Raw genomic sequence first — 16505 nt, forward strand, 5'->3', positions numbered from 1 at the left:
ACCAAGAACCTGATGGTCACTCTGTCAGAGCTCCAGACGTCCTCTGTGGAGAGAGGAGAACCTTCTAGAAGAACAACCATCTCTGCAGCAATCCACCAATCAGGCATGTATGGTAGAGTGGCCAGACGGAAGCCACTCCTTAGTAAAAGGCACATGGCAGCCCATCTGGAGTTTGCCAAAAGGCACCTGAAGGACTCTCAGACCATGAGAAAGAAAATTCTCTGGTCTGATGAGACAAAGATTGAACTCTTTGGTGTGAATGCCAAGCGTCACGTTTGGAGGAAACTGGGCACTGCTCATCACCAGGCCAATACCATCCCTACAGTGAAGCATGGTGGTGGCAGCATCATGCTGTGGGGATGTTTTTCAGTGGCAGGGACTGGGAGACTAGTCAGGATAAAGGGAAAGATGACTGCAGCAATGTACAGAGACATCCTGGATGAAAACCTGCTTCAGAGCACTCTTGACCTCAGACTGGGGCAATGGTGCATCTTTCAGCAGGACAACGACCCTAAGCACACAGCCAAGATATCAAAGGAGTGGCTTCAGGACAACTCTGTGAATGTCCTTGAGTGGCCCAGCCAGACCCCAGACTTGAATCCGATTGAACATCTCTGGAGAGATCTTAAAATGGCTGTGCACCGACGCTTTCCATCCAACCTGATGGTGCTTGAGAGGTGCTGCAAAGAGGAATGGTCGAAACTGGCCAAGGATAGGTGTGCCAAGCTTGTGGCATCATATTCAAAAAGACTTGAGGCTGTAATTGCTGCCAAAGGTGCATCGACAAAGTATTGAGCAAAGGCTGTGAATACTTATGTAGATGTGCTTTCTCAGTTTTTTTTATTTTTAATAAATTTGCAAAAACCTCAAGTAAACTTTTTTCACGTTGTCATTATGGGGTGTTGTGTGTAGAATTCTGAGGAAAAAATGAATTTAATCTATTTTGGAATAAGGCTGTAACATAACAAAATGTGGAAAAAGTAATGTGCTGTGAATACTTTCCGAATGCACTGTATATAACTGTATGTACATATAAAATCCAACATCTGTCTGTCTGTATACCTGTCCACTTTTCACAAGAGAACTACTTAACAGATTAAGATCTGGGGTTTTTTCTATAATTTGCCTGAACATTCCGGTTGATTTTGCGACTTCTCTCATCACGCTACTTATCATAGTTCGCTTTTGGTACGGATTTATTTGTGTGAATCCAAGAGAGCGGTTGCGGGCCGAGTGGAGGGGTATGGGGACCTGCTCACTCACACACTAGCCTCCATTCGAGACGGTCTACCTCTCATCACATGTTGGAGTATACCTTGCCTCCGTTTAGCTAGCAATACCTGTTTTTTCAGCCGACATTATGATCTACAGATTGTTAAGGAGTAACGTTTGACATTTTTGAGCGAGAGATCAGAGCTACTTGTGTTTTCAAGGATGGCTGCTGATTGCCAGAGATATCATGGCCACATACTTTTCTCCATGCTCTCCTGTCGGAGCTGAATGCGATCAGATACAGTGCCAATATTTAACATTGGAGCATACCTACCTTCTGTTTGGCCAGAATTACATTTTTTTTAATGATTTTAAAACTATCCTTTTTCACTACTATGTGGGTAGGGCCAAAGGGGACAGCTAGTACTGTATGTAAATGAATGAGAGAGACAGACACAGAAAAACAAAGGGAGCTGATATTTAACTGTGATCTATTCATATGTCAGGGAAGGCGCTACTGACAAAATGACATTTTATAATTCTAATTAGAGGAATTTAGTACTATGAGGTTCTTATTTTATTCTCCATGAAAATCAGTCCTTTCTTTCCAGAGACAAATACTAAACAACACTTTTTCCAACAAAAACTTACTTACAAATAAAAATCATTTATATATTGCTTGCAAGTTTGCCATTTTTTATATACAGTGCATCTGGAAAGTATTCACAGCGCATCACTTTTTCCACATTTTGTTATGTTACAGCCTTATTCCAAAATGGATTAAATTAATTTTTTTCCTCAGAATTCTACACACAATAACCCATAATGACAACGTGAAAAAAGTTTACTTGAGGTTTTTGCAGATTTATTAAAAATAAAAAAACTGAGAAAGCACATGTACATAAATATTCACAGCCTTTGCTCAATACTTTGTCGATGCACCTTTGGCAGCAATTACAGCCTCAAGTCTTTTTGAATATTATGCCACAAGCTTGGCACACCTATCCTTGGCCAGTTTCGCCCATTCCTCTTTGCAGCACCTCTCAAGTTCCATCAGGTTGGATGGCAAGCGTCGGTGCACAGCCATTTTAAGATCTCTCCAGAGATGTTCAATTGGATTCAAGTCTGGGCTCTGGCTGGGCCACTCAAGGACATTCACAGAGTTGTCCTGAAGCCACTCCTTTGATATCTTGGCTGTGTGCTTAGGGTCGTTGTCCTGCTGAAAGATGAACCGTCGCCCCAGTCTGAGGTCAATAGCGCTCTGGATCAGGTTTTCATCCAGGATGTCTCTGTACATTGCTGCAGTCATCTTTCCCTTTATCCTGACTAGTCTCCCAGTCCCTGCCGCTGAAAAACATCCCCGCAGCATGATGCTGCCACCACCATGCTTCACTGTAGGGATGGTATTGGCCTGGTGATGAGCGGTGCCTGGTTTCCTCCAAACGTGACGCTTGGCATTCACACCAGAGAGTTCAATATTTGTCTCATCAGACCAGAGAATTTTCTTTCTCATGGTCTGAGAGTCCTTCAGGTGCCTTTTGGCAAACTCCAGACGGGCTGCCATGTGCCTTTTACTAAGGAGTGGCTTCCGTCTGGCCACTGTACCATACATGCCTGATTGGTGGATTGCTGCAGAGATGGTTGTCCTTCTAGAAGGTTCTCCTCTCTCCACAGAGGACGTCTGGAGCTCTGACAGAGTGACAATCGGGTTCTTGGTCACCACCCTGACTAAGGCCCTTCTCCCCCGATCGCTCAGTTTAGATGGCCGGCCAGCTCTAGGAAGAGTCCTGGTGGTTTCGAACTTCTTCCACTTACGGATGATGGAGGCCACTGTGCTCATTGGGACCTTCAAAGCAGCAGAAATTTTTCTGTAACCTTCCCCAGATTTGTGCCTCAAGACAATCCTGTCTCGGAGGTCTACAGACAATTCCTTTGACTTCATGCTTGGTTTGTGCTCTGACATGAACTGTCAACTGTGGGACCTTATATAGACAGGTGTGTGCCTTTCCAAATCATGTCCAATCAACGGAGTTTACCACAGGTGGACTCCAATTAAGCTGCAGAAACATCTCAAGGATGATCAGGGGAAACAGGATGTACCTGAGCTCAATTTTGAGCTTCACGGCAAAGGCTGTGAATACTTATGTATATGTGATTTCTCAGTTTTTTTATTTTTAATAAATTTGCAAAAACCTCAAGTAAACTTTTTTCACGTTGTCATTATGGGGTGTTGTGTGTAGAATTCTGAGGAAAAAATGAATTTAATCCATTTTAGAATAAGGCTGTAACATAACAAAATGTGGAAAAAGTGATGCGCTGTGAATACTTTCCAGATGCACTGTAGATATGTATAAATGCTATGTGTATCTGTATTGTAAATTATAGGGGGTGCAGCTTAGATTCTACACAGAAAACACTCAATAGAAAGGCTATCAGACTGATGGTTGCATCTCTGAATTAAGTTTTGAGAGGCTAGGCAAAAGATTAATTCAAAAAGAAGCCAAAGTAGTTACCTAGGAGAATAAAAAAACTTTAGTGTCAGAACTTTGTCTGCCTGTGGCTATAGCAACAAAATACAAGCTTGAACATACAACTGATGAAAAACACCAAAAAATGTAAAAAACTAATAATGAGGACAATATACACTTAAATTTCCCATTATTCCTTCTGATTACCCATTTCAATTCAAAAGAATGCACTTTCCTGTAAAATTATGTTTTACAGTGACCATCAACAAGAGGCAAGTCCCTAGAAAAAGCAGAAATTAATCTTATGCGGAAGTGTTTGATTTATGGGGAATTGTTTGTAGCTTGTTCAAAAGTAGGCAGCTCCAGTGATCCAATAATATTATTGTTACTTATTTTTGATGCTTTTATCCAAAGTGGCATAATATTTGAGATGCAATTGCCTACATTTATTTTTGTTTTTACAGTAGTAGTACAGGCAGGTAAAGTGACTTGCAGGAGTTGAACTTGCAACCTTAGGGTTTGAAATCCAAAGTCCAAAGCCTTTACTACCACACCCCACTTACAGCCTTTCGTAAAAAACTTACAAATATTGTATAAAGGAAAGTACTTAGGTACATAGTACTTCTGTTACTGATCAGAAGTCAGATCTGATTAACTGATGGCACAATAACTGATGCATGGAAGGATGGATGTTTCTTACCAAAACACATACTGTATGACACATAGCAATAAACAATGAACACAGTACAGATCTTTTTTTTTTTTTTTTTAAAAAAGCCTATTGTTTATTAAGCAGCAATTTCAAATTTTTCTTTATCTTTTCTTTTTCCAATAAAACGTGTAAGATGCTGCATTTAAACAAGGTCGCTGTGCCCACTTTAATTTAAAGGACAAAACAAAGGCCTGTATTCTTTAAAGTAGCTTTTGTTGCCGGTTGTCTAGTTGCGCAGGATGGCTTCTCCAATTACTGTTTTTCATTTTGTTACTTTGCTTTCTTTAATGTAAAGGCTAATATACCAATTGCCTCTCATTCACTGATAAAACAAACTTCCCAATAGTGCCCTTTGTTTACACTGCAGGAAGCTTGCTGCAAAAGAAAAAGAAGAAAAATAAAAGATGCACACTGGCTTCTTCTGTAAAGGAGTACTGTAACTAAATTACTGTAAAGCTTAGAAAAGCAGGGGCTGAAAATATCGTTTTTTGTGATTGGCCTTTTTACCGATCAGTGATAGTCTTTTTTTAGTGAAAATCGTCCGATTTCGATCGGCAGTCGATCGATTGGAGTATCCCTAGTAGTTTTATTTATTGTAATCTTTTTGTTTGTTTTAGACCTGTTTGCCATTAATCTAGAGTGTTTCCTGGGCTTGGTATTCTATGTAAAAACAGTTAAACCTGAGTGTTTCACAGGTTAAAATGTTCGATGTGACACAAAGTGTTAAGCTAATGATTGGAGCGGTATTCTGCTTCCATCTTGTAGTTGAAATAACTTAATGCTGCAAAAAAAATCCTGAATACTTTAATTTAATTTGCCTCTCAATGGTAACTCATCAGTAATCAAAGTGGGTGGTCCTTTAAAGTAAAACACACAATGGTGTGTGAATGAATAGCTACTACATAAAGCTAATTTTAGAACAAACTGAAACTTAACTATTAGTTGAGTCATATAATAGCAATGATAGTAAAACCAATGCATATGGCACGGAACTATAATGATATGCTTGATGAATTCAGTTGAATGCAAGTAGGTGTATGACAAAAAGGCAAAATAATTGCGATCAAGTGGATGAACAAGAAAGATGTTAGCCCCCTAAGCACTGTTCACAGTGCAGCAACTGCCGATGTTTGTGTCAGGGGAAATGTGGAAGTCACAAAGCCTTGCACTGTGGTAGGCTACAGTAACATAATGGGCAGCATTGAACATGCCAATCAGGTACTGATATTCAACTCTGTCTTGTGCAAGCAACAGAAAAAATACAACAAAAGTACACAAACAAAAATCAAGCACAGGTCACTAGAGATGTAATAATTGTGTAATGGAGGCCCCAGAATTTAGAAGTATGTTATGCTGTTAATGTGCTTCTTGTACATTCTAATGCAAGATATGGGTGACTGTTCAAATTAACATCTGACCTCTTGCTATGTTTTTTCGCTTTCTTTTCATAAAGTAAGCCATGAAATACATTGCTTACAGAATGTAAGGGAGGTGATTTGCAAAATGAACCCCAGCTATAATGTTCGGTGCTTTTAAGTTGTAATCAGGTAAATGAACTAATGAGTCACATAAAGAAATTAGGTCACAAGTTTGAGTTTTCCAAAACACAGTTTTTATCCACCACTCACTGTGATATTGATACTCCCTCACACCATATACAATTACAGGGCAGGCGCTTAAAAATGACCTGAGGTGAATTCAAAACCTCAATGTGGTCCAACGGGTACTCTGGACAAAGAATGTTGCTACCTTATACTTATTCATCTGCATTCCCATGGGATGAAGAGAACAATGTAGCATTGCTTATCACAAAGGTAACTTTATCAGCATGGAAAGCTGCATGAACTCACATTTTAAATTGCTCCAGACAACATAAAACATAGGAGCCTAAATGTTACAACCAATTGTGAGGGCCTCAGATTCGCTTTGTTCCCACTTCAGAATGTGATAGTGATATAAAGAAGAGAGGACTTAGACAATCTTCAAACCTTATGTCTAGCATAATCAAGAAACATAAATAAAGAATCCTTCAAACAGCTTTGCCATTTAAGTACATCCATCCATTTTCCAACCCGCTGAATCTGAACACAGGGTCACGGTGGTCTGCTGGAGCCAATCCCAGCCAACACAGGGCACAAGGCAGGAACCAATCCCGGGCAGGGTGCCAACCCACTTCAGGACACACACAAACACACCCACACACTAGGGCCAATTTAGAATCGCCAATCCACCTAACCTGCATGTCTTTGGACTGTGGGAGGAAACCAGAGACCCCCACATTTTTTCATCATGAACAACATAACAATTTTAATTTACAGTGTCTTAGTTATTTTTTAAATAACAACAAGTTAATTTTTATACTGAGATACATATACTTGTGTACTACTTGCATTTAAAAACTGTCACCATTATTCAGTCCCCTTCATGAGATAATCACCCCAAAAGTGTCAAATCTCAAATAAGGCATATGGAGAAGGGATAATTTTTTCACTTAATTGGGAAGAAAGTTCTGAGTACATGGTTTCAAATTAAAAAGAGCTGTTATTCAAATTGGTAAGGAGCTACTTGGTTCTGTCGTTCAATTCTGTGTAATCATAAATATATTAAAAAATTGATAACAAAAGAAAAAGTCTCAAAAATCGTAAAAGTTGATTTTTGAATAACAAGAACAATATGTTGAGTTACTCTGTACTGCAAGCAAACTCAACTCTCTTGCACTACAGAAATTATAAGTGGAAGGGACTGCATATCTGTAGACTGTTGAAGAAAATGAACACACCATCCCAAAGGCCATTTTAGAGGGTTTCAAAATGCAGGCCAAAGCACTATGAGGCAGCTGTGTAACACTCTACCATACACTACCATACAAAAATGTAAAAAAAAATAATGTGAGATAATCTTTATGCAATAGAAAACAGGACCTGTCAAACATGAACTTAAAAATATATTTACGTAAGTCTTATGTTTTCTGTTATCCATGATAACTAAATCACTTTTTCCTTTTACACAGCAAGCTGTAAGAGTCTATGGCAATGGTTTTCTTTAAAAAAAAATGCTTCAGAAGTTATTACAATAACAAAAAAAAAGCATCACTTCTTTGAAACATTTTACTTCACCAGCTACATGACTTTAAAAGTTGCATGTTATATATTTGAATTATCTGTTATTAAACTAGCCTAATATAATTCAAAGTCACTCAGTAAACACTTCCTGTCCAAGAAGTTTCATAAGCACTTTTACTAAAAAAAACTAAAAAAAAACTGGCTAAAACATGACAAAATAATCTCAAGTGACTGACCAGTGGTGAGATGTTAGCAACTGTAGCCCTTAAAGGTGACATGCCTTCTTTACAATACTTATAACCTTGTGTCAGGACATACATCTGACCATGCTTTTAGCCGATAACATGATAATCATCCCTCATCTCCAAAGCAAATGCAGTCCTTGCAATTCTCACCCCTCTTTTTTAATAATTTTACTTGCAATGCAAAACGAACAACAATGTTGTGAACTTCTACTTATTATAGCCATCTAGGAAATGTGATTCAATTTAAATTTTATGTCGTTTTTTTTTTGTGGGCATGATTTGTGTCAATATAAATTTAAAATTTGTATTCGTTTGTTATAAAATTGTTACATTTTGTATATTACTGTATATATTAATATATATTGTCACATTCAGACTTCTGAGTTGCACAGAAAAGGCAAGCAGAAGAGAACTGAGTAAAGAGACCTTTATTCCGGCATTTCAAGGAACGTTGGATCTTTTTTCCATAATGGAGCATTAATTCACACACACAGCAAATTTGGCAACATGCTAGTTGTCTGTCTTGCTCCAGCATGATCCTTCAGATTAAAAGAACTTGAATGCATCTTCTTTAGGAGCATTCAGCTGAAGAGAGGCAGAAGCAGTGTCTTGAGCGGACCGAGAGGCAGTCTGAACAGGACAGAGAGAACAGAACAGAAAGTAAGTGAGCTGGCTTTAAAGCCTCTGAACATTGTGTGACAACTGTCTTATGTGCTATTGTTGCAGCTGATCCTGCACAGGTAAACTTAGTCATTTGAAGGTGTGTCACTTTTGTATCTGTTTGAAAGTCTGCTTTTTCTGTATTGCTGAACCAGACCCAGAGAATGAAAGCACACGATCGGTCACATTATTATTTATTTATTCATTACTGCCATAATTTAATTATTTATCAGTGCAACCTCTATTAAAATTTTTTCTAGGGGGAAAAACTGCACTTGCAATGTAACATTCAGTCTGACAACCCTGATAGTATGATGTATTTAGATCAAATGCTACTTAAAGGAGGGAAAAAAACAGCTCAATTTCCATTATAAATTAATTCCTGTCATAAAACTGCAAGCATATGGTTACAATTTAACTCATCCAAAATATTACCTGAACCGACCAGCACCTGATAAGAGTGGCCAATATGAAAGACAGACATTGTGAGACCCTGATGACATCAGTATTATATTGGATTAAACAATAAAGGTTATTTTTCAGCATAAAAATGAGAATAAGATTGTGTGTCTATGGGAGAATTTTTTTTCTTCGTAATCTAATTAACTGCAATTTGGTGGTGCATCTATTTACTAATTCACTTAGAATCCTAGTAGACCCATTACTACCTACAACCAGACAGTGTTCAGATGTGACTAAAAAAGTCTGCTAGTGTCTTATGTTATATTTAGTGCAGTTTTAAAGTTTGACCTTGTATGTTATCGGTAGTTTTGGTCATCCTATGCCAAAAAGAATATAATCTTACCAGAGAAAGTCTTGGGAAAGGCTAACATTGATTCCAAGACTGCAGGGTAAAGTCTGGGAAGATAGTTTGAAGGAGATGAATAAAGATGAAATGAGAAGAGAATTAATATGGCAGACGCTTTCTGTTACTTTAAAATAATGTTTTTAGCAAGAAAATAAGAACATAGATGGAAGCTAGTTAAGGCAAAATTTAGCTGAAATGCATAAAAAGTTTGCTTAGTATTGTTTGTGGTCATAAGAGCTGGGGGGTATTTTTTGTATGTGGATTACACGTTTAGCCGGATGTAATTGTTGACAATTTGGCATGATCCTGGATCTGTCAGTTTTTCTAAACTCTTGCTGGATGTGTTGTCATAGCAGCATATCCAAATCCTCAAACCTGCTCGGAGCAGGTTTGTTCTATGTAAACAAGAATTAGCTGACACACTTAATCAGTGTCCATGCATGGAATTCATTCAGTCATGGCTTCGGCGTTCATGAATGAGCGACCAATTGATATCGGTACCCAAATTATAAGAAGAGAATTTCATATAGATAGGATTTTGCGTGATCGGCAAGATCCTTTAATTGCTCCCGGAGGAAATTCTTTTCGAAAGATACTGCTTTAACCGAGGGGGAATGATGTACCTCAAAGATTTATTAGCACCTTATATTCGAGGTCAAACTAGGCGAAGTCGGGCTCTCACAACCACACAGACAGTATGCATTGCTTTGAGGTTTTTTGCAAGCGGCACTTTTTTATATACTGTAGGCGATGTGGAAAATCTATCTAAAAGTGAGGTTTGCCAGGCAATTTGTAAAGTCTGTTTGGCTCTGAAATATTTCCTTCTGGTTTTCATAGTGTTTCCTGGACACCTGCGTGTGCAGACAATAAAAGAGGCCTTTCATGCCATTGCAGGTAGGTAATACACAAGCAAAAACACCCACAGTTCCATAAAGAATCTCACAATCAGCCTAACATTCTCATTACCCAGGATTTCCAAATGTGATTGGGGCACTGGATTGTACACAGATCTGAATAACCAGACACAGTGTCTTCATCAAATATTTGATCTTCGTTAATATCTCGTTGGTCAGACACAGGTTCTAGGGATATGACATTCCCTGCAAATTACCCAACAAAAAAAGAGGGCTATATGGAACATATCTATGGCACACATCGAGGACAAATATATGCAATGACCATCCTTTACCTGAAATGAAGTGACCACTGCATCCTGCCACTTGTTCTGAGGAGGAGCTTACCCCTGGAATTATGACATATTTAAATAATAATTAATCTGACACATAGGAAATGAAATGCTGCATTCAGTACGTACAATGCTCACTACTTGCCCGTTTAATTTGTCGGCCACTTTTTGCCAGCCGTTTTTTCTGGTTTGGACTGCTTTTGCAGTGTTACCCCTTGTACATATTAAATCTTGAAATTCCTCATATTCTGCGAGTAAAAGGTCCTGCTCCACTTGTGTGAAAAAATGCACCTGTTCTTTTGTCATTTTGTTGCAGCCTATCAGAGACTTGCTGATCATGTTTTCCAGACTCAATATATATGGGCTTTTCAATCAGTGCGGGCGCGCGCAATCATCTCGGATGTTTGGATCCAGCTAGACCAGGGGTGGGCAGATTCAGTCCTGGAGGGCCACAGTGGCTGCAGGTTTTTGTTCCAACCCAGTTGCTTAATTAAAAAACAATACTTGTCAATTATTTTATTTCATGGCTTGCTAGTGCTTTAACTCTGCCATGTCAAGTCATTCTCATGTCCTAGATTTTGTTTCCTTTCTAAGGATATCATCCAAATGATTTGAAGTCTAAAATAAATGAGTAATTCTCAGTTCTTCACTTTTTTCTCTTCACTTTCCTTCCAAGTATTTAATTAAACCTAATAGTGCATGATAAATACACACAGGTGTAAATGGAAACAAGCTAAATGGAGAAATGTTGGTTTCTTTTGTCATTTGCATTTTATTGCTAATAAGGAGCAATTAAAAAACAAGACTACAGCTGTTTAAGACTAAAATAAGTAATAAAGGTTCAACATCTTAACGAGCGAGAAAACTAAAGTGAAGCAGAAGTGTTACTTGAGCAATAAGTGCTTCTTATTAAGCAATTGGGTTGGAAGAAAAACCTGCAGCCACTGCGGCCCTCCAGGACTGAATCTGCCCACCCCTGAGCTAGACTAATCTACTACACAGCTGCATTTGAAAAACCGACTTATCCCGGATGAGTTTCACCGGCATTAACTCATCCAAGATGAGGCATCTGATCTGGGATGATTTAAGCGACGTACGAAAAATACCCCCCTGGAGTCTTTCTCTGCAGCATTTGTCACAAGACAGAAGTCATCCCTGCATGTGTAACCTGCACATCTACCCAAATTTGCCCACAGTTGCACTGACACTGTGCAAGTTAGGTTTATAGATGAATTTAAATATACTGTACATATCTTTAAGATGTATAAGAAATGCTAGTACAGTGGAACCTCGAGATACGATCACCTCTGTATACGAGAAATTCAAAATACGAGGAAAGTATGAGCGAAAATTTTTGATCTAAATGCGAGCATTGGCTCGCGTAACGAGCCACGAGCCAGGCTGTGGGTATAGCTCTCAGCTTAGCGAGGGGGCGTGGTAGCAGTTGCGAGCCGCGATCTGCGGTGTCTGCGTTTCTCACTTAAGTGCACAGGTGGGAAACTGCCCACATCCATGATTGTTCCTGTGGCTGATGGGCTGCAGCTGCCATGTCCTCCCCGCATATATAGAGAAGCGCGAGCCGGTTAAGGGGGAGAGAGAGAGAGAGAGAGAAAAAAAAAAAAAAAAAAAAAAGCAAGCAGAGCAGGCTGGCGTGTAGCTGAACAGGCGAGCCAAACAGCTGAAGCAGGACGGTGTAGAGAAGGTCAGCTGCATTAAGAGTGTCTCGCCTGTTGCAGAGCCCGCAGGTGAGACGCTAACAGAGAAGAAGCACCGGTGATTGTCATCTGTTTTTTAAAGACTGCATCCTTTTGACGTTTTAACCTCGTGTTAAACGATTGTTATTCTTGTGTATTTTAAACCTCCACTTCACAACTGTTTTAAGGATTATTTATTTAAACATTTATTGAATGCTGTACTGCACTTTGGACACCTGTTTTGATTCTTTTAATAATCAGTTATATTATTTACCAGTGTTATTTATTAAAGGTAGACTACAGTATATATAATTTATCAGTGTTATTTGTTAGGAAAATTGATTTTTATGTTAATATATTTGGGGTGCGGAACGGATTAACTGGATTTCCATTATTTTCAATGGGGAAGTTTGTTCTAGATACGAGAAATTCGCTATACAAGCTCAGTGCTGGAACGAATTAAACTCGTATCTAGAGGTTCCACTGTACCAAATGTTGTTGCATGAATCATTACTAGAACTTAAATCGTCTTCTAGCTAAGCTTAGAACTGACATCAAAATCACTCTTCCAAGGGTAAGAGATTGTTTGAGTATGTACTGTAAATGCAACATATTTTCATAATATATACTGTATAATAGCAAACATACATTAATGTATGCATATATATGCACACACATATATATACACACACACACAGACACACACACACATGCATGCACACTGCTCAAAAACGTTAAGGGAACACTTACACATCACAGTCAGTAAGCTTCAGACATATCAATCTGTCTAGTTAGGGAGTATAAGCAATTGTGAATCAAGTTCACCTGCTTTGGGGCAAATGAAAGTGACAACAGGTGCACTGGAGAGGCAACAGCATGCTGACCCAAAAAGGGAATGGTTTTTCAGGTGGTGGCCACAGATAATTGCTCTTTACTTATCCTTCCTGACTGATTCGTCTCTAGTTGGGCATTTTGCTAGTGTTCTTGTCGCTACTTGTACCATGAGGCGGTTCCTGCAGCCGATTCAGGTTGCAAAGGTAGTCCAGCTCAATCAGGATGGCACATACTTATTTGCTGTTGCAAGTAGGTTTGCTGTCTCAAGAGTACGGGGGAGAGTCCAGGAGATGGACTATTACACGAGGAGAGCTGGACAGGGCTGTAGAAGGGCATCAAACCAGTAGCAGGAACAATATCTGCTCCTTTGTCCAAGGAGGAACAGGAGGAGCACTGCCAGAGCCCTACAAAATGACATCCTGTTGGCTGCTTGTGTGCATGTTACTGACCAAATGTTTAGAAACTTATTCCATGAAGGGGGCAAGAGGGCCCAACACCTCTAGTGGGACCTGTGCTCATAGCACATCATTGTGAAGCTCAATTAAATTTCGACACAGAATACCACAGTTGGCAACTCTGCCATTGGTACTATGTTCTTTTCACTGTTAAGAGCATGTTCACACTGAGCACATGTGGCAGACGTGAAAGCGTCTGGAGAAGCCATGGTGAATGTTGTGCATCCAGCAGCATCATCCAGCATGACTGGTTTGGCAGTAGGTCAGTGATGGCCTGGGGAGGCATATTCTTGGAGGGTGGCACTTGCTAGGCAAGGGAACCCTGACTGCTGTTAGGTACCAGGATGAAATCATAAGAGCCATTATCAGACCTTACACTGGTGGAGTGGGCCCCGGGTTCCTCTTCGTGCTTGACAATGCCCAGTCTCATTTGGCCAGAGTGTGTAGGCGGATAATGGATGATGAAGGCATTGATGCAATTGACTGGCCTGCACATTCCCCAGACCTGAATCCAACTAAGAACATCTGGGATGTTATGTATTGGTGCATCCAGGAGCCGACTGATGCCCTGGTCCACATCTTAGAGGAAATCCCCAGGACACCATCCACCATCTCATCAGGAGCATGTCCAGATGTTGCTGGGAGTGCATACAGGCACATGGGGACCATACACACTACTGAGTCCCATTATGGGTTGCCATGTTGAAATTCATACAAGCTGGATCAGCCTGTGATTTCAATTTTTGACTTTGGATTTTTGGTGTGATGTTGAATCCAGCCCTTAATGGGTTGGTGATTTTGTTTTTCATTGACTGTTTTTACATCATTTTGTTCTCAACAAATTACACAGTATTACTTGGTAAGGATTTTCCATTTGAATATTTTGTATGGGGCGGCAAGGTGGTGCAGTGGTAGCACTGCTGCCTCGCAGTTAGGAGACCCGGGTTCGCTTCCCGAGTCCTCCCTGCGTGGAGTTTGCATGTTCTCCCCGTGTCTGCGTGGGTTTCCTCCGGGCGCTCCGGTTTCCTCCCACAGTCCAAAGACATGCAGGTTAGGTGGATTTGGCCATTCTAAATTGGCCCTAGTGTGTGCTTGGTGTGTGGGTGTGTTTGTGTGTGTCCTGCGGTGGGTTGGCTCCTGCCTGGGATTGTTTCCTGTCTTTTGCCCTGTGTTAGCTGGGATTGGCTCCAGCAGACCCCCGTGACCCTGTGTTCGGATTCAGCGGGTTGGAAAATGGATGGATGGATGGATATTTTGTATGTTGAGATCCGATGTGTGATTTATGTTCCGTTAAGTTTTTTGATCTGTGTGTGTGTGTGTGTGTGTGTGTGTGTGTGTGTGTGTGTGTGTGTGTGTGTGTTTGTGTATATGTGTGTGTGTGTGTATATACAGTCATATGAAAAAGTTTGGGAACTCCTCTCAGCCTGCATAATAATTGACTCTACTTTCAACAAAAAAGATAACAGTGGTATGTCTTTCATTTCCTAAGAACATCTGATTACTGCGATGTTTTCCGAACAAAGATTTTTAGTGAAGCAGTATTTAGTTGTATGAAATTAAATCAAATGTGAAAAAGTGGCTGAACAAAAATTTGGGTACCCTTGTAATTTTGCTGATTTGAATGCATGTAACTACTCAATACTGATTACTTGCAACACCAAATTGGTTGGATTAGTTCGTTAAGCCTTGAACTTCATAGACAGGTGTGTCCAATCAATGAGAAAAGGTATTTAAGGTGGTCAATTGCAAGTTGTTTTTCCCTTTGACTCTCCTCTGAAGAGTGACAGCATGGGATCCTCAAAGCAACTCTCAAAAGATCTGAAAACAAAGATTGTTCAGTATCATGGTTTTGGGGAAGGCTACAAAAAGCTATCTCAGAAGTTTAAACTGTCAGGAATGTAATCAGGAAATGGAAGGCCACAGGCACAGTTGCTGTTAAACCCAGCAGGTCTGGCAGGCTAAGAAAAAAAACCGGAGCGGCATATGCGCAGGATTGTGAGAATGGTTACACACAACCCACAGATCACCTCCAAAGACTTGTAAGAACATCTTGTTGCAGATGGTGTATCTGTACATCGTTCTACAATTCAGCACAATTTGCACAAAGAACATCTGTATGGCAGGGTGATGAGAAAGAAGCCCTTTCTGCACTCACACCACAAACAGAGTCAGTTGTTGTATGCAAATGCTCATTTAGACAAGCCAGATTCCTTTTGGAACAAAGTGATTTTGGACTGATGAGACAAAAATTGAATTATTTGGTCATAACAAAAAGCGCTTTGCATGGCGGAAGAAGAACACGCATTCCAAGAAAAACACCTGCTACCCTACTGTCAAATTTGGTGGAGGTTCCATCATGCTGTGGGGCTATGTGGCTAGTTCAGGGACTGGGGCCCTTGTTAAAGTCGAGGGTCGGATGAATTCAACCCAATATCAACAAATTCTTCAGGATAACGTTCAAGCATCAGTCACAAAGTTGAAGTTACACAGGGATTGGATATTCCAACAAGACAATGACCCCAAAGCACAGTTCGAAATCTACAAAGGCATTCATGCAGAGGGAGAAGTACAAATGTTCTGAAATGGCCGTCACAGTCCCCTGACCTTGAATATCATCAAAAACCTATGGGATGATTTGAAGCAGGCTGACCATGCTCAGCAGCCATCAAATTTAACTGAACAGGAGAGATTTTTGAATGGAAAAATCGTCAAAAACACCTCCATGCAGAATTCAGACACTCATCAAAGGCTATAGGAGGTGTCTAGAGGCTGTTACATTTGCAAAAGGAGGCTGAACTAAGTATTGATGTAATATCTCTGTTGGGGTGCCCAAATTTATGCACCTGTCTAATTTTGTTATGATGCATATTGCATATTTTCTGTTAATTCAATAAACTTAATGTCACTGCTGAACATACTACTGTTTCCATAAGGCATGTCATATATTAAAAGGAAGTTGTTACTTTGAAAGCTCAGCCAATGAGTAAACAAAAATCCAAAGAATTAAGAGGGGTTCCCAAACTTTTTCATATGACTGTATATATGTATGTGGTGTGTGTGTGTGTGTGGGTGTGTGTATGATGTGTGTGTATATATATATATTATATATATATAATATGTGTATATATATATGTATGTATATGAGGATGTATGTATATATATAGATATA

At 39.8% G+C, this 16505-nt stretch overlaps 1 protein-coding gene across 1 annotated transcript in view; it reads left to right on the forward strand.

Annotated features, from left to right (window-relative positions):
- Positions 1–16505, forward strand: part of prkx (protein kinase X-linked) — a 218672-nt gene that overhangs the window by 66105 nt on the left and 136062 nt on the right. Inside the window, exon 4 of the mRNA XM_051926670.1 lies at positions 8275–8359. Within this exon, the coding sequence (XP_051782630.1) occupies positions 8275–8359 (85 nt within the window). The remainder of the gene's footprint in view (positions 1–8274; positions 8360–16505) is intronic.

This window comes from Erpetoichthys calabaricus, chromosome 4 (assembly GCF_900747795.2).
Source record: "Erpetoichthys calabaricus chromosome 4, fErpCal1.3, whole genome shotgun sequence".
Taxonomy (NCBI): Eukaryota; Metazoa; Chordata; class Cladistia; order Polypteriformes; family Polypteridae; genus Erpetoichthys; species Erpetoichthys calabaricus.